At 74.6% G+C, this 22,117-nt stretch overlaps 2 protein-coding genes across 2 annotated transcripts in view; both read right to left on the reverse strand.

Moving 5' to 3' along the window:
• Window positions 1–10,597, reverse strand: part of PPP1R12C (protein phosphatase 1 regulatory subunit 12C) — a 10,712-nt gene extending 115 nt beyond the window's left edge. Inside the window, exons 1-21 of the mRNA XM_068929190.1 lie at window positions 10,328–10,597; window positions 9,219–9,349; window positions 8,446–8,564; window positions 8,194–8,353; window positions 7,033–7,177; window positions 6,886–6,960; window positions 5,623–5,723; window positions 5,310–5,532; window positions 4,925–5,044; window positions 4,566–4,685; window positions 4,275–4,354; window positions 3,851–3,940; window positions 3,649–3,739; window positions 3,020–3,154; window positions 2,880–2,943; window positions 1,934–2,043; window positions 1,682–1,828; window positions 1,436–1,540; window positions 1,286–1,336; window positions 1,129–1,179; window positions 1–972 (exon numbers count right to left, since the gene is read on the reverse strand). The exon at window positions 1–972 is cut by the window's left edge and continues 115 nt beyond it. Coding sequence (XP_068785291.1) covers window positions 886–972; window positions 1,129–1,179; window positions 1,286–1,336; window positions 1,436–1,540; window positions 1,682–1,828; window positions 1,934–2,043; window positions 2,880–2,943; window positions 3,020–3,154; window positions 3,649–3,739; window positions 3,851–3,940; window positions 4,275–4,354; window positions 4,566–4,685; window positions 4,925–5,044; window positions 5,310–5,532; window positions 5,623–5,723; window positions 6,886–6,960; window positions 7,033–7,177; window positions 8,194–8,353; window positions 8,446–8,564; window positions 9,219–9,349; window positions 10,328–10,597 — 2,475 coding nt within the window. The 3' untranslated portion in view covers window positions 1–885. The remainder of the gene's footprint in view (window positions 973–1,128; window positions 1,180–1,285; window positions 1,337–1,435; window positions 1,541–1,681; window positions 1,829–1,933; window positions 2,044–2,879; window positions 2,944–3,019; window positions 3,155–3,648; window positions 3,740–3,850; window positions 3,941–4,274; window positions 4,355–4,565; window positions 4,686–4,924; window positions 5,045–5,309; window positions 5,533–5,622; window positions 5,724–6,885; window positions 6,961–7,032; window positions 7,178–8,193; window positions 8,354–8,445; window positions 8,565–9,218; window positions 9,350–10,327) is intronic.
• Window positions 10,598–12,163: 1,566 nt separating this feature from the next.
• Window positions 12,164–21,978, reverse strand: TNNT1 (troponin T1, slow skeletal type). Its single transcript, XM_068929191.1, has 14 exons — window positions 21,951–21,978; window positions 20,720–20,846; window positions 20,238–20,284; window positions 19,218–19,265; window positions 18,476–18,508; window positions 17,439–17,460; window positions 17,299–17,359; window positions 16,606–16,722; window positions 15,859–15,936; window positions 15,290–15,400; window positions 14,019–14,128; window positions 13,839–13,929; window positions 12,963–13,003; window positions 12,164–12,259 (listed from the first exon to the last, which is right to left on the reverse strand). Exons 1-14 carry the CDS (start codon window positions 21,976–21,978, stop codon window positions 12,214–12,216), a joined length of 960 nt encoding a protein of 319 aa, XP_068785292.1. The 3' UTR covers window positions 12,164–12,213.
• Between the last annotated feature and the right edge of the window lie 139 nt (window positions 21,979–22,117).

Here is a 22,117-nt window from a genome sequence, read left to right on the forward strand (position 1 = left end):
AAATACCTTGGCTTCCCAGGAGGGGGGCGGGGCTTTGGCGATGGGCGTGGCCGGTGGCGAGGTCCCGCCCCTATCCCGGGGGGGGGGGGCGGGACACAGAGTGCATGATTGGCTGCTTGGACCCAGGGGCGGGGCCGGCGTGCAGTAGCCCCGCCCATTTCGACACCATGGAGGGGGGCGGGGCGTTGGCAGGAGCCCCGCCCACTTTGACACCGATGAAGGGGCGGGGCGAGGCAGGGCCCGCCCCCATGCGGGAAGGGCGGGGTCTCAGGGAAGGGGGCGGAGCCAATGCATCAACATCAGGACCACCCCAGTCCAACTCCAGCCTGGCCCCGCCCCCTCCCGCCCCCGGCTCCACCCAGGTTTGGCTCCGCCCCCCTCGGGGCTCTGGCACTGTGGGGGGGCCCCACGGCAGCCGGGGGGTGGGGTGACAGGGACCCACATGTAGCCCAGGGCCCCGGGGGGGCTGGTGGCGTACTGGGGGGGGGGAGCAGCAGGGTCCCGTGGGGGCGGCGTCGGAGTCTGTGGGTCCCGTGGGGCGGCTGTGGGGCAGCTGAGGGGCACCCTGGGTGGCCATGGGGTGCCGCGGGGCGGCGGCAGGGTGCCATGGGGCACCGCGGGGTGGCCATGGGGTGCCGTGGGGCACTGTGGGGTGCCATGGGGTGCCACAGGGTGGCCGTGGAGTGCCGTGGGGCACCGTGGGGGCGGCTGCGTGGTGCCATGGGGCACCATGGGGCGCCGTATGTTGGCCGTGGAGTGCCGTGGGGTGCCGTGGGGCACCATGGGGTGGCTGCGTGGTGCCATGGGGCACCATGGGGTGCCGTAGGGTGGCCGTGGAGTGCCGTGGGGCACCGCGGGGTGGCTGCGGGGCGCCGTGGGGCAGCGTCACTTGGAGAGCTTGCTGATGACCCGGATCAGGGCCGCGTTCTCGTCCTTCAGGCGCTGGTTGTCGGCTTTGAGATCCGAGAGGGCCTGTGCAGGGGTGGGGGGGGGGGCAGGAGTGAGGACCCAGGCGTCCGGGCCCCACGGCACCCCCACAGCCTCCCCACCTCGCCTAGGGGACCCAGGCGTCCGGGCCCCACGGCCTCCGACCCCCACCGGGGGGCCCAGGCGTCCTGGCAGCCTCACCTTCAGCTCCTCCTCCAGCTCCGCCGCCTTCCGCTCCAGCGCCCGGCGCTCCTGGGGGGGCAGAGAGGGGCTGAGGGGGGTCCGGGGAGGGATGTGGGGGGCTCAGGGGGGGCCCGGGGGGGGGCTCCGGGGGCTCCGGGGTCCCCCCGACACTCACGAATCGCTCCAGCTCCAGCAGCGCCGGCCGCTCCGCGATCCTCTCCTGGCGCTGGGGGGGAGGGAGGAGACGTGGGGGGGTGAGGGGGGGGCCCCGGCCGCCCCCCAGGACTCCTGGGCCCCCCAGGACTCCTGGGCCCCCCGGCCCCACCTGGGTGACCCGCTCCAGCTCCAGCTTGATCTGCGTCAGCTTCAGCTCCGTCTCCTGCAGCTGCTCCTTGAGCTTCTCGTTCTCGGCCCAAAGGTCCTCGTAGAGCTGGGCCGGGGGGGGGGGGTCAGTGGGGAGGGGCCCAGGCATCCGGGACGCCCCCCCACACACCCCGGAGCTGGGAGGGTCCCGGGCGTCCGGGCCCCCTTCACCCTCCCCGCCCAGGGGACCCAGGCGTCCGGGTCTCACCTTCTGGTAGTCGGGGCCGGGGGGGCTGGGGGGGTGGCGGGGGGGCGAGGGGGGGCCGCGGCCGCCCCCCGCCGGCCCCCCGGGGCCCCCCCCGCCCCCGGGACCGTCCTCGGCGCCGCCCGGCTCCGGCTCGTCGCTCTCCTCCCCCTGGGGGTGCAGGGGGGCGTCGGGGGGGCGGCAGCGGCGGCGGCGGCGAGGGGACTCCGGGGCCCCCCCGGCGCCCCCCGCCTGCCCCCCCCCAGCCCCCCTCACCTCGGCGCCGGGTCCCCGTCGCTCCCGCCGCGGTTTCCGCCGCTCGCGGCCGCCCGGGCGGCTCCGCTGCTCGGCCGCCGCCTCCGGCCCGGGACCCTCCGCCTCCGGCCCTGCGGGTGGGGGGGGGTGTCAGGGGGCCCTGGCGGGCTCCATGAGGGAATTGGGGGGGCTGCAAGGGGGATCTAGGGTGGCTGAGGGGGATTTGGGGGGCTGCAGGGGGGATCTAGGGCGGCTGAGGGGGTTTTGGGGGACTTGGGGGGCTGCAGGGGGGAGCTGGGGAGGCCAGGGGGGCAGTTGGGGGGCTGCAGGGGGGAGGTGAGCAGGTGCGGGGGGGATTTGGGGGCTCCATGAGGGACTAGGGGCAGTTGGGGGGCTGCAGGGGGGATCTAGGGCAGCTGAGGGGGATTCGGGGGGCTGGGGTGCTGCAGGGGGGAGCTGGGGGGGACTTGGGGGGCTGCACGCAGCAGTTACGGCGCTGGAGCAAGGCAAGGGGGAGTTGGGGGGCTGCAGGAAGGAGCTGGGGGGCACGGGAGGGCCTGGGGAGCAGTTGGGGGGCTGCAGGGAGTAGTTGGGGGGATGCAGGGGGGATCTAGGGCAGCTGAGGGGGATTCAGGGGGCTGCAGGGAGAAGCTGGGGGGCTCTGGGAGGCCTAGGGGGCAGCTGGGGGGCTGCAGTGGGGCAGTTGGGGGGCGCGGGGGGGCCTGGGGGGCAGTTGGGGGGCTGCAGTGGGGCAGTTGGGGAGTGTGGGGGGGCCTAGGGGGCAGCTGGGGGGCCGCAGTGGGGCAGTTGGGGGGCGCAGGGGGGCCTGGGGGGCAGTTGGGGGGCCACAGTGGGGCAGTTGGGGGGCGCGGGGGGGCCTGGGGGGCAGTTGGGGGGCTGCAGTGGGGCAGTTGGGGGGTGTGGGGGGGCCTGGGGGGCAGCTGGGGGGTGCGGGGGGGGCACCCACCTTTCTTCGCCTGCGAGCCGGGGGGGCCGGGGGGGGCCGGGACGTGGGAGCGCCAGGAGGGGTCCTGGGGGGAGCAGGTGTTAGCGGGGGGGGGGGAGACCCCGGCCCCCCCCAGCCCCAGAGCCCCCCCGGCCCCCCACCGTGCTCTCTGGGGGCGGCTCCCCCTCCTCCCGGTCCCGCCTCTCGTCCTCTCTGATTCGCTGCTCCGGCGCCCGCCCCTCCCCGCCGCGGCCAATCGTCTTCTCCGCTTCCTTCAGCTCCGTCAGAGTGACGCCCTGGGGGGGGGCAAAGGGGGGGGGTCAGTGCCCAGCCTAGGGGGGCCCAGGCGTCCGGGAGCCCCCCCCCACTGTGGACCCAGGCGTCCGGGAGCCCCCCCAGCATGGGCTCAGGCGTCCGGGGCCGCCCCCACCGTGGGCCCAGGCGTCCGGGGCCCCCCCACCGTGGGCCCAGGCGTCCGGGAGCCCCCCACTGTGGACCCAGGCGTCCGGGAGCCCCCCCACCGTGAGCCCAGGCGTCCGGGGCCCCCCCACTGTGGGCCCAGGCGTCCGGGAGCCCCCCCAGCATGGGCTCAGGCGTCCGGGAGCCCCCCACCGTGGGCCCAGGCGTCCGGGGCCGCCCCCACCGTGGGCCCAGGCGTCCGGGAGCCCCCCCAGCGTGGGCCCAGGCGTCCGGGAGCCCCCCCACCGTGGGCCCAAGCGTCCGGGGCCGCCCCCACCGTGGGCCCAGGCGTCCGGGAGCCCCCCCAGCGTGGGCCCAGGCGTCCGGGTACCTGTGTGGAGCGCCGCGACTGGCGCATGAGCCGGGACCGGGCCTTGCGCTGCGACTCCGACTCCTCGTCCCGCACGGGGGTCTGGTAGGACCTGGGGAGGGGGCGGCGCTGGGGCCCAGGCGTCCGGGTCCGCAGCCCCCTCCTCCTCCTCCCCGCCGCACGAGCGGGCGGGGGGCCCAGGCGTCCGGGCCGCGGCCCTCACCTGCGGGGCCGGGGGTCGGCGCTGGGGGCGGGGGGCGCCGGGGGGGCCGCGCCGGCGTCCGGCTTCGGCTGGAGGCTTCCGTCGGGCGGCCTGCGGGCAGGGAGCGTCACCGCCGGCCCAGGGGCCCAGGCGTCCGGGACCCACGGTACCCCCCCACCCAGGGGCCCAGGCATCTGGGACCCACGGTGCTCCCCCACCCAGGGGCCCAGGCATCCGGGAGCCACGGTACCCCCCCACCCAGGGGCCCAGGCGTCCGGGACCCACGGTACCCCCCCATCCAGGGGCCCAGGCGTCCGGGACCCATGATGCTCCCCCACCCAGGGGCCCAGGCATCCGGGAGCCACGGTACCCCCCCACCGAGGGGCCCAGGTGTCCGGGACCCACGGTGCCCCCCCACCCAGGGGCCCAGGCGTCCGGGACTCACGTGCGGGGGGTGGCGTCGGGGAGGGCGAAGATGCGGCGCGTGGGGGTCGGGGGGACGCGGGCCAAGCGCGGCTCTTTGCTCTGCAAGGAAGGAGCCCAGGCGTCCGGGGGGCCCAGGCGTCCGGGAGCCCCCGAGGGGGGAGCCCAGGCGTCCGAGGGGCCCAGGAGTCCGGGGGGGGACCCGGCCGAGGGGCTCTGGAGTGACCCCCCCCCCCCCAGATCCCCCAGACTGCAGTGGGAGGGGTCAAAACAGGCTCCGCCCCCTGCGGGGTGGTTGGGCGGAGCTTCCTACCGGGACACCCGCCGCGCTCCCTTCCTCCCCATTGGCCGGCTCTGAGGCTGTGCTCTTATTGGCTGAGCCTGGGCCAATCAGGGTGCGGTTCCACTGCTGCAGCAGCTCCCAGATGTCCTGCTGGGGGGCGGGGCCAAGGGCGGAGGGGGTGGGGCCAAGGAAGGGGTGGGGTCGAGGAAGGGGTGTGGCCAAAGAGGAAAAGGAGGTGGGACAAAGAGAGGGGGTGGGGCCAAAGAGAGGGGAGGGGCCGAAGCAGAGAGAGGAGGGGGCAGGGTTGAGGCACAACCAGGGCGGAGCTTATGGTGGTGGGTGGAGCTTGAAGTGGGGGGCGGAGCCTGCAGCGAGGGGGCGGAGCCTACCTTGTCCGGGGCGGCCAGGCGGGGGCTGGAGGCCGAGCGCTTGACGGCGCCGTCGCGGGGGGCCCCGGCGGGGGGCAGCGCCCCCAGGCTCCCCGTCTTGCGCAGGCCCCAGGGCGGCTCCTGGGGACGGCGGTGGGGGGGGGGGTCGGCGGGAGGGGGCCCAGGCGTCCGGGGCGCCCCCTCCCCCAAGGACCCAGGCGTCCGGGGTTCCCACGCCGGGAGGACCCAGGAGTCCGGGCGCCGCCTCCCTCCCTGAGGAGGCGGGGCCTGTTTGCGAGACCCCGCCCCATATCATTAGCCCCGCCCCGTCTCATTAGCCCCACCCCAGCTAGCCCCACCCCAGTTAGCCCCGCCCCCTTGCCCATATAAGGCGCGGGGGCCCCACCTTGCCGTCAGGGGGGACCCCGTTGGGGGTGCAGCTCGCGGCGGGCGCCTCCGCCGGGGGGGGCCCAGGCGTCCGGGGCTGCCCGGGGGGCGGGGGGGCCGCGTCGTCGCCCTCGTCGCCGCTGTCGTCGTCGGGCAGGGCGATGGCGCCCAGCGCCGGGCGCTCCTTGGACTGGTCCTGCACCGAGATCTTCTCCCGGCTGCTCATGCGGCACACGGAGCTCCTGGGGGGGGGGGGGCCGGGGGGGTCAGCGGGGGCCCCGGGGGGGGGTCAGCGGCGCCGGGGGGCCCCGGACGCCGGGGTCCCCGCTCACCGGCGGTGCTTGCTGCTCCAGGCGGGCGCCGGGTCGGGCTCGGGGCCGGGCTCGATCACGGCCGCCGGCGGCGGCGGCGGCGGCTCCTTCTGGCTGCGCAGCTGGGGGGGGGGGAGTCAGGGCCCCCCCCCCACCCCCCCACGCCTGGGGCGCCCCGGGGGGGGGGGTCGGGGTCCCTCGGAGGGTCTGGGGCCCCCTCGGGGGGGGAGGGGAAGGGGGTCGGGGCGCCCCGGGGCCGAGAGAGGGTCTTGGGGTGCCCCGGGAAGGGCTTCGGGGTCCCCGGGGGGGGGGCAGGGGGAGTCTTGGGGACCCCCCAGGGGTTTGGGACCCCCCCCGATGCCGCAGGCTCCAGGTTTGGGGCTCCCAGGGGAGGTTTGGGGGCCTCTGAAGGGCTGGGGTCCCCCCAATGGACCCCCGACACATTCAGGGTCCCCCCAAAGGGCTCAGGGGTCCCCTCAAGGGACCAGGACCCCTCCCAAGGGCCTCTCCACGCCTTTGGGACCCCCACAAGGGGCTCAGGGTCCCCCCAATGGACCCCCCCCACCTTTGGGACTCCCACAAGGGGCTCAGGGTCCCCCCCAATGGACCCCCCCCACCTTTGGGACCCCCACAAGGGGCTCAGGCTCCCCCCAATGGACCCCCCCCACCTTTGGGACCCCCACAAGGGGCTCAGGCTCCCCCCAATGGACCCCCCCCACCTTTGGGACCCCCACAAGGGGCTCAGGCTCCCCCCAATGGACCCCCCCCACCTTTGGGGCCCCCACAAGGGGCTCAGGGTCCCCCGATTAGACCCCCCCAGACCTTTGGGACCCCCACAAGAGGCTCAGGGTCCCCCCAATGGACCCCCCCCACCTTTGGGACCCCCACAAGGGGCTCAGGGTCCCCCCAATGGACCCCCCCCACCTTTGGGACCCCCACAAGGGGCTCAGGCTCCCCCCAATGGAGACCCCCCACCTTTGGGACCCCCTCAAGAAGCTCAGGGTCCCCCCAATGGACCCCCCCCACCTTTGGGACCCCCTCAAGAAGCTCAGGGTCCCCCCCAATGGACCCCCCCCACCTTTGGGACCCCCTCAAGAAGCTCAGGGTCCCCCCCAATGGAGACCCCCCACCTTTGGGACCACTCTCAAGGGGATCGGGGCCCCCCCAAAGGGCCTCCCTACACCTTTGGGCCCCCCCCATGGGCTCAGGGCTCCCCCACGCAGCCGGGACCCCCCCCCAGGCGCCGGGGCTGGGGCTTTGGGCCCCCCCCCCGGGGCGACTCACGCGGTCCTGCCGCCGCTGCAGCTCCTCGAGGAGGGGCAGCGTCTCCTCGTCCGCCAGGTCGCACGGCCGCTGGCCCTGGGCACGGGGGGCTGAGACGGGCCCGGGGCCCCCGGCGCCCCCCGCCCCCCGCCCCCGGCGGCCCCTCACCACGTTGTTGCGCGGCGCCATGTCGCAGAGGTGCTCGGCCAGCAGCCGGCAGGCCTCCTCCACGCCCCAGTGCGCCGCCGCGTGCAGCGGCGTCCAGCCGTCCTTGTCCCGCACGTCCGGGTCGTAGCCCGCCTGCAGCAGCAGCCTGCCGGCCCGGACGCCTGGGTCCCTCGGGCAGCCGGACGCCCGGGCCCCCGCCTGGCTCCCCAGCGGGGTGCCCCGTACCCCAGGGTCCCTCCTGCCCCGGACGCCTGGGTCCCCTCCTGTCCCGGACGCCTGGGTCCCCCGTTCCCCTGGGTCCCTCCTGCCCCGGACGCCTGGGTCCCCTCCTGTCCCGGACGCCTGGGTCCCCCGTTCCCCTGGGTCCCTCCTGTCCCGAACGCCTGGGTCCCCTCCTGTCCCGGACGCCTGGGTCCCCTGTTCCCCGGACGCCTGGGTCCCCCGTTCCCCTGGGTCCCTCCTGCCCCGGACGCCTGGGTCCCTCCTGCCCCGGACGCCTGGGTCCCCTCCTGTCCCGGACGCCTGGGTCCCCCGTTCCCCCGGGTCCCTCCTGCCCCGGACGCCTGGGTCCCTCCTGCCCCGGATGCCTGGGTCCCCCGTTCCCCTGGGTCCCTCCTGTCCCGAACGCCTGGGTCCCCTCCTGCCCCGGACGCCTGGGTCCCTCCTGTCCCGAACGCCTGGGTCCCCTCCTGTCCCGGACGCCTGGGTCCCCCGTGCCCCAGGGTCCCTCCTGCCCCGGATGCCTGGGTCCCTCCAGTCCCGGATGCCTGGGTCCCCTGTTCCCCGGACGCCTGGGTCCCCCGTGCCCCAGGGTCCCTCCTGCCCCGGACGCCTGGGTCCCCCGTTCCCCTGGGTCCCTCCTGTCCCGGACGCCTGGGTCCCTCCTGTCCCGGACGCCTGGGTCCCCCGTGCCCCAGGGTCCCTCCCACCCCAGACGCCTGGGTCCCCCATTCCCCAGTGTCCCTCCCGCCCCGGACGCCTGGGTCCCCCGTTCCCCTTGGTCCCCCGTGCCCCACGGTCCCTCCCGCCCCGGACGCCTGGGTCCCCCGTGCCCCATGGTCCCCCGTGCCCCACGGTCCCTCCCGCCCCGGACGCCTGGGTCCCCCGTGCCCCAGGGTCGCTCAGCCCGACGCCCAGGCCCCGGACGCCGGGGCCCCTCACCTCATGACCTCGATGTAGCCCTTGGCGGCGGCCACGTGCAGGGCGCTGGCGCCGGTGGCGGGGTGCCGGGCGTCGCTGATCTTGCCGGCGTTGAGCCACTGCCGGGTGTCGCGCAGCATCCGCTCCTCCTCCTCCCGCTTGGCCGCCGCCACGTCCACGCCTGGGGGGGGCGGGGGGAGGGGGCGGGGTGTGGCCGAGCCCCGCCCCCTCCTGCCCCGGGCCCCGCCCCCCGCCCCGGAGCCCCGCCCCCACCTCGCCGGGCCACCTCGGCCCGCAGCATGGCCTCCATGCCGTCGTCCTCGGCCACGTCCAGCGCCAGGTCGCCGTCGCTGTTCACCGCCGCCACGTTGGCCCCGTGGTCCAGCAGGTAGCTGCGGGGGCGGAGGTCGGGGGTCAGGGGTCACGGGGCGGGGCCACAGGTCAGAGGTCAGAGTTGGGAGCCAGGGGTCAAGGCCACGGGTCGGGGGCAGGGTCGTGGGTTAGGGGTCCCGCTCGTGGGTCAGGGGTCAAGCGTGCAGGTCAGGGGTCAAGGTCACAGGTTAGGGGTCCGGGTCACAGCACGGGGGCAGGGGTCAGGGGTCAAGGCCGTAGGTTAGGGGTCAAGGCGGTGGGTCGGGGGCGCAGGGTCGGGGGTCAAGGACACGGGTTGGGGCCAAGGCTGTGGGTCAGGGGTCAAGTTTGTGGGTCAGGGGCCAAGGTCACAGGTCAGGGGTCAAGGCCGGGCGCAGGGTCAGGGTCACGGGTCGGGGGTCGAGGTCGCGGGTTGGGGGTCAAGGTCAGGGGTCAGGGGTCGCGGCCGGGCGGAGGGTCAGGGTCGCGGGTCGGGGGTCGAGGTCGCGGGTCGGGGTCAAGGTCAGGGGTCAGGGGTCAAGGCCGGCCGCAGGGTCAGGGTCACAGGTCGGGGGTCGAGGTCGGGGGTCAAGGTCAGGGGTCAAGGCCGAGCGCAGGGTCAGGGTCACGGGTCGGGGGTCGAGGTCGGGGGTCGGGGGTCGAGGTCGGGGGTCAGGGGTCGCGGCCCGGCCCACCGGGCGATGTCGCGGTAGCCGCAGGAGGCCGCCACGTGCAGCGGGGTCCAGCCCTCGTTGTCGGCCTGGTCCAGGTCGGCGCCGCTCTCCACCAGGAACCGCACCACCTCCATGTTCTCGTCGATGCACGCCTGGCGGCGGGAGGGGGGGGTCACCTCGCTGCCCCCCGAGGGGCCCCGGCGTCCGGGAGCGCCCCCCGAGGGGCCCAGGCGTCCGAGAACAATCCCTGAGGGGCCCAGGCGTCCGGGAGCACCCCCCGAGGGGCCCAGGCGTCCGGGAGCACCCCCCGAGGGGCCCAGGCGTCCGGGAGCAACTCCCACCATGAGGGGCCCAGGCGTCCGGGAACAATCCCTGAGGGGCCCAGGCGTCCGGGAGCAACCCCCGAGGGGCCCAGGCGTCCGGGAGCACCCCCCGAGGGGCCCAGGCGTCCGGGAGCACCCCCCGAGGGGCCCAGGCGTCCGGGAGCAACTCCCACCATGAGGGGCCCAGGCGTCCGGGAACAATCCCTGAGGGGCCCAGGCGTCCGGGAGCAACCCCCGAGGGGCCCAGGCGTCCGGGAGCACCCCCCGAGGGGCCCAGGTGTCCGGGAGCAACTCCCACCATGAGGGGCCCAGGCGTCCGGGAACAATCCCTGAGGGGCCCAGGCGTCCGGGAGCACCCTCCGAGGGGCCCAGGCGTCCAGGAGCACCCCCCGAGGGGCCCCGGCGTCCGGGAGCACCCCCCACTACGAGGGGCCCAGGTGTCCGAGGACCCTCCCCTCCCCTCATGAAGGGCCCAGGCGTCCGGCCTCCCCCGAGGGGCCCAGGTGTCCGGGCACCACCCCCACCACCTCCACCCCCCCACCATGAGGGGCCCAGGTGTCCGGCTCACGCCCCACCCCCAACCTGCTGCCCACCATCAGCCCCGCCCCCTGCCACAGGAGACCCCACCCCCTGGTGGTAGGAAGCCCCGCCCCCGGGATAGGAAGCCCCGCCCTCCGGACTTCATGATGCTCCACCCCCGGCGCAGGAAACCCCCCCCCCGGTGACAGAAGGCCCCGCCCCCGGAGCAAGGAGGCCCCGCCCCCGGTGACAGAAGCCCCGCCCCCGGGGAAAGGAGGCCCCGCCCACCTGGTGGAGCGCGCTGATGCCGTCGGCGTTGGAGCCGTTGAGCAGCGCCCGCCCCCCCGCCCGCACCATGGCGGCCGCCTCGGCCAGGTCGGCGCCGGCGCAGGCGGCCAGGAACTCGGCGGCGCGCTCGAAGCGGACGGCGCGGGCCCGGGGCGGCCGAGGGGGCCCGGCCGCCGCCGCCGCCGCCGCCGCCTCCCACTGCCGCAGCTGCTCCCGCCGCCGCTCCCGCGCCGCCGCCGCCGCCGCCGCCGCGCCCCCCTCGGCCGCCATCGCCCCCCGCCGCCGCCGCCGCCGCCGCCGCCGCCGCCGGGCCCCGCCCGGCTTCCGTACGGGGGCGGAGCGCCGGAAGCGCGGGGGCGGGGCGCCATGGCAACGGCGCCGCGCGCCGGAAGCGCAGGCGGCGCCGCGGGGCACGCTGGGAAGTGTAGGCGGGGCGCGGGGCACGCTGGGAAGTGTAGGCGGGGCGCGGGGCACGCTGGGAAGTGTAGTCCGCGGGGCGCGCCGGGAAGCGGGGGGTCTCGGCCCCCCCCACACCCCGCAGCGGGGGGGGAGACACGGGGCCGTCGTGGGACACGGGGGGACGCGACACGGGGGTGGGGGGGGCGATGGTGCAGTGCACGAGGGCGGGCAAGGCCCGGGGCCGTCGTGCGACGCACGAGGGGGCGACGTGGTGATGGGGGGGGCAGCGCACGAGGGCCGCGTGGGGCAGCTGTGCGATGCACAAGGATGTAACACGGGGTGATGGCGCAGCGCACGAGGGCGAGCAAGGCCCGGGGCCGTCGTGCGACGCACGAGGGGGGCGACGCAGGGTTGATGGTGCGGTGCACGAGGGCCACGTGGGGCCATCGTGTAACACACAAGGACGTGACACGGTGACGATGGCGCAGCGCACGAGGGCGGGCAAGGCCCGCGGCAGCCGTGCGATGCACCAGGATGCAACATGGTGGCGACGGTGCGGTGCACGAGGGCGAGGAAGGCCCGGGGCCGTCGTGCAATGCACAAGGGGGGGGCGACACGGGGTTGATGGTGCGGCGCACGAGGGCGAGCAAGGCTCGGGGCCGTCGTGCGACGCACGAGGGGGGCGACGCGGGGTTGATGGTGCGGCGCACGAGGGCGAGCAAGGCCCGGGGCCGTCGTGCGACGCACGAGGGGGGGCGACATGGGGTTGATGGTGCGGCGCACGAGGGCGAGCAAGGCCCGGGGCCGTCGTGCGACGCACGAGGGGGGGCGACATGGGGTTGATGGTGCGGCGCACGAGGGCGAGCAAGGCCCGGGGCCGTCGTGCGACGCACGAGGGGGGCGACGCGGGGTTGATGGTGCGGCGCACGAGGGCGAGCAAGGCCCGGGGCCGTCATGCGACGCACGAGGGGGCGACGCGGGGTTGATGGTGCGGCGCACGAGGCTGCGGCACGGGGTGGGGGCGATGGTGCACGAGGGGGCGCGGGACACGGAGCGGCCGCGCGGCGCTCAGGGGTGGCGCTTGCGGGGGGGGGGGGGCCGAGCGGCGCACGAGGGCTGTGCGAGCCCCCATGCACACGCACGTGCGCACACGCACATGCACACATGTGCATGCATGCACACGTGCACACACATGTGCGCACACGTGCACACACACACGCACACGTGCACACACACACGTGTGCACGCGCACACACACGTGCACATGCACAGGTGCACACACACACGTGCACACACACGCACACGTGCACACACACACATGCACACACGCACACACACGTGCACACACACACACGTGCACACGCACACACACACGCGCACACGCACGTGCACACGCGTGCACACGCACACACACACGCGCACACGCAGGAGCCGGGGCCGAGGGCGGTTCAGCGACGACGTTTATTGGCGGCGGCGGCGGCGCCGCGTCACTTCCAGCGTCCCCCGACGCGACCCTTCCCCACCACCTTCTTGCTGCGGGGGGGACGGGTGAGAGCGGGGCGGCACCCCCCACCCCCGGCACCCCCAAACACCCCCGGGACCCCCCCGGCACCCCCAAACACCCCCCAAACACCCCCGGGACCCTCAACCCCCGGGACCCCCAAACACCCCCAAACACCCCCGGGACCCCCCCGGCACCCCCAAACACCCCCCAAACACCCCTGGGACCCCCCCGGGACCCCCAAACACTCCCCAAACACCCCCGGGACCCCCAAATACCCCCCAACCCCCAGGACCCCCAACCCCTGGGACCCCCCAACCCCCCCGGGACCCCCAAAACACCCCCCAAACACCCCGGAACCCCCAAACACCCCCGGGACCCCCAACCCCCGGGGCCCCCAAACACTCCCGGGACCCCCCCGGGCCCCCCAAACACCCCCGGGACCCCCAAACACCCCCCAAACACCCCCGGGACCCCCAACCCCCGGGACCCCCAAACAGCCCCCAACCCCCTCCGGGACCCCCAACCCCCCCCGGGACCCCCAAATACCCCCCAACCCTCCTGGGACCCCCCCAAAACACCCCCAAGACCCACAAACACCCCCGGGACCCCCCAGGACCCCCTGGAACCCCCCAGCCCCTGGGACCCTCAAACATCCCCCAACCCCCCCGGGACCCCCCCAAACACCCCCAGGACCCCCAACCCCCCCCCCGGGACCCCCCAGCCCCCACTCACAATTTCTGGGCGTGGCTGATGCGGTTGTAGAGGACGTTGATCTGGGGGGGGGGGGGCAAGAGAGAGACTGGTGGGGAGGGCCCAGGCGTCCGGGCATCTCCAGCCAGGGGGCCCAGGCGTCCGGGCGCCCCCTCCCCACCCAGGGACCCAGGCGTCTGGGTGCCCCCCCCCAGGGGGCCCAGGCGTCCGGGCGCCCCCTCCCCACCCAGGGACCCAGGCGTCCGGGCGCCCCCCACCCAGGGGGCCCAGGCGTCCGGGCGCCCCCTCCCCACCCAGGGACCCAGGCGTCCGGGCGCCCCCTCCCCACCCAGGAACCCAGGCGTCCGGGTGCCCCCCCCCAGGGACCCAGGCGTCCGGGCGCCCCCTCCCCACCCAGGGACCCAGGCGTCCGGGTGCCCCCCACCCAGGGGGCCCAGGCGTCCGGGCGCCCCCTCCCCACCCAGGGACCCAAGCGTCCGGGTGCCCCCTCCCCACCCAGGGACCCAGACGTCTGGGCGCCCCCCACCCAGGGGGCCCAGGCGTCCGGGCGCCCCCTTCCCACCCAGGGGACCCAGGCATCCGGGCGCCCCCTCCCCACCCAGGGACCCAGGCGTCCGGGTGCCTCCTCCCCACCCAGGGACCCAGGCATCCGGGTGCCCCCCACCCAGGGAGCCCAGGCGTCTGGGCGCCCCCTCCCCACCCAGGGGGCCCAGGCATCCGGGTGCCCCCCCCAGGGGACCCAGGCATCCGGGCGCCCCCTCCCCACCCAGGGACCCAGGCGTCCGGGCGCCCCCTCCCCACCCAGGGACCCAGGCATCCGGGTGCCCCCCCCAGGGGGCCCAGGCGTCCGGGCGCCCCCTCCCCCCCCAGGGGGCCCAGGCGTCCGGGCGCCCCCACCTCGTATTTCTGCCTCCGCAGCTTCTCCATGAGGTCGAACTTCTCCGACTCCAGCTGCTGGATCCAGTCGTGCAGCTCCTTGGCCTTGGCCCTGGGGGGGGGGGGGGCCGAGGGGGGGGGGTGAGCGGATAGGGGGCCGGGGGGGCCCCGGGGGGGGCGGGGGGGGGCCGGGGGGGGCACCTGAGCTCGTCCTCCCGCAGCTGCTCCACGTGCAGCGGCCGCTTGCGCTCCGCCAGGATCCGCAGCTTCATCTCGCGGCCCGTCTGCCGCTTGCCCCGCTTCTGCTCCGCCTGCCCGGGGGGGGCCGGGGTCCCTGCGGGGCTCCTGCAGGGCCCCCGCCCGGGGGGGGGGCTCGGGGGGTCCCTCTGGGGGTCTCCTGACCAAGGGGGGGCTCCTGGGGGTCTCTGGGGGTCCCTCTGGGGGTCTCCTGCCCAAGGGGGGGGCTTCTGGGGGTCCCTCTGGGGGTCTCCTGACCAAGGGGGGGGCTTCTGGGGGTCCCTCTGGGGATCTCCTGACCAAGGGGGGGCTCCTGGGGGTCTCTAGTGGGCTCCTGGGGGTCTCTAGGTGTCCCTCTGGGGGTCTCCTGCCCAAGGTGGGGGCTTCTGGGGGTCCCTCTGGGGGTCTCCTGACCAAGGGGGGGCTCCTGGGGGTCTCTAGTGGGCTCCTGGGGGTCTCCAGGTGTCCCTCTGGGGGTCTCCTGCCCAAGGTGGGGGCTTCTGGGGGTCCCTCTGGGGGGTCTCCTGACCAAGGGGGGGCTCCTGGGGGTCTCTAGGGGTCCCTCTGGGGGTCTCCTGACCAAGGGGGGGCTCCTGGGGGTCTCTAGTGGGCTCCTTGGGGTCTCTAGGGGTCCCTCTGGGGGTCTCCTGCCCAAGGGGGGGCTCCTGGGGGTCTCTAGGGGTCCCTCTGGGGGTCTCCTGACCAAGGGGGGGGCTCCTGGGGGTCTCTAGTGGGCTCCTTGGGGTCTCTGGGGGTCCCTCTGGGGGTCTCCTGCCCAAGGGGGGGCTCCTGGGGGTCTCTAGGGGTCCCTCTGGGGGTCTCCTGACCAAGGGGGGGGCTCCTGGGGGTTTCTAGTGGTCCCTCTGGGGGTCTCCTGACCAAGGGGGGGGCTCCTGGGGGTCTCTAGTGGGCTCCTTGGGGTCTCTGGGGGTCCCTCTGGGGGTCTCCTGCCCAAGGGGGGGCTCCTGGGGGTCTCTAGTGGGCTCCTTGGGGTCTCTGGGGGTCCCTCTGGGGGTCTCCTGCCCAAGGGGGGTCCTTGGCATCCCTACGGGGCTCCTGAGGGTCTCTATGGGGCCCTTTGGGATCTCTGGAGGTCCCTATGGGGCTCCTGGAGGGGTCCCCTGCCCCAGGGTGGGTTCCCTATTGGGATCTCCTTCCCAAGGGGGGGCTCCTGGGGGTCTCTAGGGGCTCCTGGAGGCCCCTGGGGGGTCCCGGATGCCCCACGCCAGCCCCACCTTAACCAGGTACCCCCCAAAGTGGGGCATGTTGGAGAGAACTTTCTTCTTCTTGGCGTCGTCCTCAGCCCGTTTCTTGGCTTCCTCCTCCTCCTTCCTCATCTTCTCCTCCTGCCGGGGGGACGCGGGCTGGGACGGGGCCCTGGGGGTTCCCAGTGTCCCCAGGGGGGTCTCCAGGATGTCCCTGGTGTCCCCAGGGGGGGCCCTCATGGGCCTGGGGTGGTCACGGTGGCCCCAAGAAATCCCAGGTGACTCCAGGAGGGTCCCCAATGTCCTTGGGGTGGTCACGATGGCCCTGGAGGATCTCCAGGGGGTCCCAGGGCTCCCCAAGTGGGTCTCCCATGGTCCTGGGGTGGTCACCATAGCTCCAGGAGGTCCCCCGGGGGGTCCCAAGGGTCCCCAGGTGGGTCTCTGACAGCCCTAGGTGGTCGCAATGGCCTCAGGAGGTCCCAGGTGACGCCAGGATGTCCCTGGTCTCCCCGGGGGGGGGTTCCCGATGGCCCTGGGGTGGTGGCGATGGCCCTGGGGGGTCCTCCAGGGTCCCTGGTGTCCCCGACGTCCCCGCTCACCACCAGCCGCGCCTGCCGCTCCCGCTCCTTCTCCGTCCGGCTCCGGAGCTGCTCGTTGCGCTCGGCCCGGCGGCGTTCCTGGGGGACGGGGACGGTGGCACCGGACCCCCGGCTGCCCCTCACCGGACCCTCCGGCCCCACGGTGGGCTCCAGGAGGACCCTGGTGTCCCCCCCATGTCCCATGTCCCCACAGTGGGCTCCAGGAGGGTCCTGGTGTCCCCCCCATGTCCCATGTCCCCACAGTGGGCTCCAGGAGGACCCTGGTGTCCCCCCAATGTCCCATGTCCCCACGGTGGGCTCCAGGAGGACCCTGGAGTCCCCCCGTGTCCCATGTCCCCACGGTGGGCTCCAGGAGGACCCCCGTGTCCCCCCAATGTCCCATGTCCCCACAGTGGGCTCCAGGAGGACCCTGGTGTCCCCCCAATGTCCCATGTCCCCACAGTGGGCTCCAGGAGGGTCCTGGTGTCCCCCCGTGTCCCATGTCCCCACGGTGGGCTCCAGGAGGACCCCCGTGTCCCCCCAATGTCCCATGTCCCCACGGTGGGCTCCAGGAGGACCCCCGTGTCCCCCCAATGTCCCATGTCCCCATGGTGGGCTCCAGGAGGACCTTGGTGTCCCCCCGTGTCCCACGTCCCCACGGTGGGCTCCAGGAGGACCCTGGTGTCCCCCCCATGTCCCATGTCCCCACGGTGGGCTCCAGGAGGACCCCCGTGTCCCCCCCCACGCCCCCGCGTCCCCCGTCCCTACGATGCGCTCCATGAGGGCCACCAGCTCCTCCTCCTCGCGCCGGCGCTGCTCGAAGTGGGCGTCGATGAGGGTCTGCAGCTCCAGCAGGTCCTTCTCCATCCGCTTCCGGTGGATGTCCTGGGCCGCCGCCGCGTCAGACCCACGGCGCCACCCACGCGGTCCCCCACCGGGCCACCCATGGCCCCGCTCACCCCCACGGTCACCCGCAGCCACCCATGGGGACACCCACGGCCACGCTCAGACCCACGGTGTGACCCTCAGGGCCACCCACGGCCATGGGCAGGTCAACGGCCACCTATGGGGCCACCTACAGCCACCCTCAGCCCCACGGCCACCCATGGGGACACCTATGGGGCCACCCATGGCCACCCTCAGCCCCATGGGGAGACCCACAGCCCCCCATGGGCCACCCATGGCCACCCTCAGCCCCACGGCCACCCATGGGGACACCTATGGGGCCACCCATGGCCACCCTCAGCCCCATGGGGAGACCCACAGTCCCCCATGGGCCACCCATGGCCACCCTCAGCCCAACGGCCACCCACAGGGCCACCCATGGCCACCCTCAGCCCCACGGCCACCCATGGGGACACCTATGGGGCCACCCATGGCCACCCTCAGCCCCATGGGGAGACCCACAGCCACCCTCAGCCCCACGGCGAGGCCCCCGGCCCCATAGCGGCCCCCACTCACATCGAAGTCGACCCGCTCGCCCTCGGGGATCTTGGGGGGGGCCAGCTGGGGCACGACGGGCCTGGGGGGCCGGGGTCAGCCGGGGGGGGCACTGGGGTCGCCCCCTCCGGCCCCCCAACCCCGACCCCCGTCCGGCTCACCGGGGCCTGGGACGCTCCTCCTCTGGGGGGGGGGAAAGCGGGTCAGGGGGGCCGGGGGGGCTATGGGGGGAGCAGGGGGGCTATGGGGGGGCTATGGGGACCGAGAGGGGGTCATGGGGTGGATCCGTGCGGGGGAGCAGGGGGTTATGGGGGGGTCTATGGGGGTCCATGGGGGGAGCCCGGGGGGCTGGGGGGGTCTACAGGAGGCAATAGGGGTCTATGGGGGGCAATAGGGGGAGCCACGGGGGGTCCTTGGGGGGTGAGGAGGGCGGGGGGGCAATAGGGGTCTAGTGGGGGCTACGGGGGGGAGCAGGGGGTCTATGGGGGCAAGGGGGGTCGGGGGATGAGCCATAGGGGGGCAACAGGGTCCCTGGAGGGGTCCAGGGGGGGGTCTATGGGGATCTGGGGGGGTCCATGGGGAGTCTATAGGGGGTTCATGGGGGTCTATGGGGAGCTGGGGGGGGTCTATGGGTGTCCATGGGGGGTGAGAAGGGCTGGGGGGGCCTGGGGGGGTCCATGGGGGTCTATGGGAGGGGGGGGTCTATGGGGGGGTCTATGAGGGGTCTGTGGGGGGGGTCTATGGGGAGCTGGGGGGGGTCCATGGGGCTCTACAGGGGGTTCAGGGGGTCACCTGGGGGGGTCTATCGGGGTCCATGGGGTCTATGGGAAGTGGGGGGGGTCTGTGGGGGGTCTATGGGGAGCTGGGGGGTCCATGGGGGGGTCTATCGGGGTCCATGGGGTCTATGGGGGGCTGGGGGGACCCACGGGGGTCTATGGGGGGGCGGGGGTCTATGGAGGGGTCCATGGGGGGGAGCAGGGGTTCCGGGGGGGTGAGGGGTGCCATTGGGGGTCTTTGGGGGGCCGTGGGGGTCCCCGGGGGTCTATGGGAAGTGGGGGGAGTCTTTGGGGGGGTCTATGGGGAGCTGGGGGGGTCCATGGGGGGGGTCTATTGGGGTCCATGGGGTCCGGGGGGGCCATGGGGGGTCTATGGGGGGCTGGGGGGGCCACGGGGGTCTCGGGGGACCCCCGGGTCCTACCTGGCTCCTCGGGCGCCTTCGAGGGCTCCGTCGCTGTGGGGGGTCCGGGGGGTCCGGGGGGGCCCGGGGGGGGCAGAGGGTCAGGGTCTACCCGACCCCCCCCCCCACGGGGGGCCCCGGCGTCCGGGGGGGGTCCAAAGTGGGGGGGGCGGGGGACTTGGGGGGGGTCCTTGGATTTTGGAGGGTCCCGGGGATTTTTAGAGGGTCTCAGGGTTTTGGGGGGGGTCTCGGGTATTTCGGGGGGCTCCAGGGTTTGGGGGGGTCCCAGGGATTTCAGGGGGGTCCAGGGAGGGTTTCGGGGGGTCCCAGCGTTTGGGGGGCCCCAGGGGGTCCGAGGGATTTTGGGGGGGTTCCTGGGGTTTTGGGGAGTCTCAGGAGGTTTGGAGGGGTCCCAGGGGGTCTGGGGGGGTCCGAGAGATTTGGGGGGGGCGGGGAGGGTTTGGGGATCCCGGGGGAGTTTTGAGGGGTCCCAGGGGGTCTGGGGGGTCCCAGGGACTTTGGGGGGGTCCTGAGGTTTTGGGGAGTCTCAGGGGGTTTGGGGGGGTCCCAGGGGCTCTGGGGGGGGTCCTGGGGTTTCGGGGGGGTCCCAGGGGCTCTGGGGGGTCTGGGGATTTTGGGGGGGTCCTGGGGTTTCAGGGGGTCCCAGGGGGTCTGGGGGGTCCCAGGGACTTTGGGGGGGTCCTGGGGTTTCGGGGGGTCCCGGGGGGTCTGGGGGGGGTCGGGGGGGTCCCATCCAACTGACCTTCCTCCTCCTCTTCCTCGGGCTGCTCCTCCTCGGGCTGCTCCTCCTCTGGGGGGCGCGGGGGGGGGGGTCAGAGTTAGGGACCCCCCCGACCCCCCCGGCCGTTAATGTTAATTAACACCCCAGATCTCATTAGTGACCCCCCCCGATACCCTCATTAACCATTAACAAACCGCAGCCAAGGCCCCGCTTCGTTAGCAGAGAGGTTGATTAACACCCGTGGTTAATGAGCCACTTGGGGGGGGGTTAATTAAGGCAGAGTTAGTTAAGAGGAGTTTATTAAGGGGGTTTAATTATGGGGGGGGTAATGGGGTCCCCAGGCTCAGCCCCCCCCCCCAGTTCGTTAGGGGGCGGCCGACGAGCCGGGGCCTTCGTTAGCTAACGAGCTGCGGGGGGGGGGTCACTCACCTTCGGGCTGCTCCCTGGGGGGGGAAGGAGAGGGGTGAGGGGGGGCACCAGTATGGGGGGATGAAACCAGTATGGGGGGACCCAGACCAGTAAGGGGGGGGCACCAGTATGGTGGGGGGCCCAGACCAGTATGGGGGGAGGAAACCAGTATGGGGGGGCAGACCAGTATGTGGGGCACCAGTATGGTGGGGGGCCCAGACCAGTATGGGGGGGGCACCAGTATGGTGGGGGGCCCAGACCAGTATGGGGGGGGGCCCAGACCAGTATGGGGGGGGGGACACCAGTGGAGGGGGCCCAGACCAGTATGGGGAGGTCCTGATCCCAGTACGGCGGCACTGGGGACCCTGATCCCAGTATGGGGGGAGCCCAGATCAATACAGGGACGGGCAGACCAGTATGGGGGGGGGGGCTAGACCAGTCTAGGGGACACTGGGGGGGGCCTGGTCCCAGTAAGGGAAGCTCCATCCCAGTACGAGGGTCCCAGTTCCAGTATGGGGGGGGGCCCATCCCAGTACAGGGGCAATGGGGAGTACTGGGGGGACTCTGGCCCCAGTTTGGGACTGGGGCGGGGGCCCAGGCGTCCGGGGGGCCCAGGCGTCCGGGGTCACTCACTCCTCGTACTCCTCCTCGGCCTCAGACATGGCTGCGGTTGGCGGCGCCTGGGCGGATTTTGGGGGGGGTCAGGAGAGCGGGGGGGCGACCCCCGTCCCCTATAGCCCCCATCTCCCCTATAGCCCTCATCTCCCCCTATAGCCCCCCATTAGCCCCTATAGCCCCGTCTGCCCTGTAGCTCTCCATGTTCCCCTATAGCTGCATCTTCCCCCATAGCTCCCATCACCCCCTATAGCCCCCATTAGCCCCTATAGCCCCCAATTAGCCCCATAGCCCCCATCACCCCCTATAGCCCCCATTAGCCCCTATAGCCCTTCATCACCCCCTATAACGCTCATTACTGCCCATACCCTCGTCTCCCTTATAGCTGCATCTCCCCTATAGCCCGTCATCCTCTATAACCCCCCGTTACACCCCCTATAGCCCCCATCTCCCCTATAGCCCCCCGAGACCCCCCATAGCCCCCAGCGCCCCCCCGGCACCGGTGTCTCCCTCGTCCGGTCGCTCTCGGGGCTCTGCCGGCGTCGCCGCCCCCCCACCCCGGGGTCCCTTTATGGGGGCTCGTCCCGCCCCCGCGTGACGCCCCCCCCCCGGGCCCCCCGGGACCCCCTGGCCCAACAACGGCCCGAGCTCATTGTTCCCAAAATGCCTCCGAAATGTCACCGACACCCGACACCCCGCAGCTGTCGGGGCTAAACATAGCTGGGGGGCCCGGACGCCTGGGCCCCAGGGGACAGCGGGGCCCCCGGACGCCTGGGCCCCAGGGGACAGCGGGGCCCCCGGACGCCTGGGTCCCCCCTAGGGCAGCAGGGCGGAGCGGAGGCAGCCCGGACGCCTGGGCCCCGGGGGGCGGCGGGGCCCCCGGACGCCTGGGTCCCCCCGGGGCAGCAGGGCAGAGCGGAGGCAGCCCGGACGCCTGGGCCCCAGGGGACAGCGGGGCCCCCGGACGCCTGGGTCCCCCCGGGGCAGCAGAGCCCGCGGGGCGGAGCGGAGGCAGCCCGGACGCCTGGGCCCCAGGGGACAGCGGGGCCCCCGGACGCCTGGGTCCCCCCGGGGCAGCAGGGCGGAGCGGAGGCAGCCCGGACGCCTGGGCCCCGGGGGACAGCGGGGCCCCCGGACGCCTGGGTCCCCCCGGGGCAGCAGGGCGGAGCGGAGGCAGCCCGGACGCCTGGGCCCCGGGGGACAGCGGGGCCCCCGGACGCCTGGGTCCCCCCGGGGCAGCAGGGCGGAGCGGAGGCAGCCCGGACGCCTGGGCCCCGGGGGACAGCGGGGCCCCCGGACGCCTGGGTCCCCCCAGGGCAGCAGAGCCCGCGGGGCGGAGCGGAGGCAGCCCGGACGCCTGGGCCCCAGGGGACAGCGGGGCCCCCGGACGCCTGGGTCCCCCCGGGGCAGCAGGGCGGAGCGGAGGCAGCCCGGACGCCTGGGCCCCAGGGGACAGCGGGGCCCCCGGACGCCTGGGTCCCCCCGGGGCAGCAGGGCGGAGCGGAGGCAGCCCGGACGCCTGGGCCCCGGGGGACAGCGGGGCCCCCGGACGCCTGGGTCCCCCCGGGGCAGCAGGGTGGAGCGGAGGCAGCCCGGACGCCTGGGCCCCAGGGGACAGCGGGGCCCCCGGACGCCTGGGCCCGCTCCCCATCTTTGGAAGGCCACAGGGGGAGAACAAAGGCCGGGGGGGGGCCCGGATGCCTGGGTCCTATTCCTGTCCTTTGATGTCACCTCTGTCCCCGCCACCTGTCGGGGACATTCCTGCCCTTTGTTCCAGGATGGCTGCGGGGGCGGGGGGGGGCCCGGACGCCTGGGTCCCCCCGCACCCGCCTGCGGGGCCCAGGCAGAAGCTGGTCTCCAGACTCCGTTTTCTTGCTCTTTTGCCCCAAAACACCGCA

Source organism: Struthio camelus, unplaced genomic scaffold, assembly GCF_040807025.1.
Source record: "Struthio camelus isolate bStrCam1 unplaced genomic scaffold, bStrCam1.hap1 HAP1_SCAFFOLD_82, whole genome shotgun sequence".
NCBI classification, from domain to species: Eukaryota; Metazoa; Chordata; class Aves; order Struthioniformes; family Struthionidae; genus Struthio; species Struthio camelus.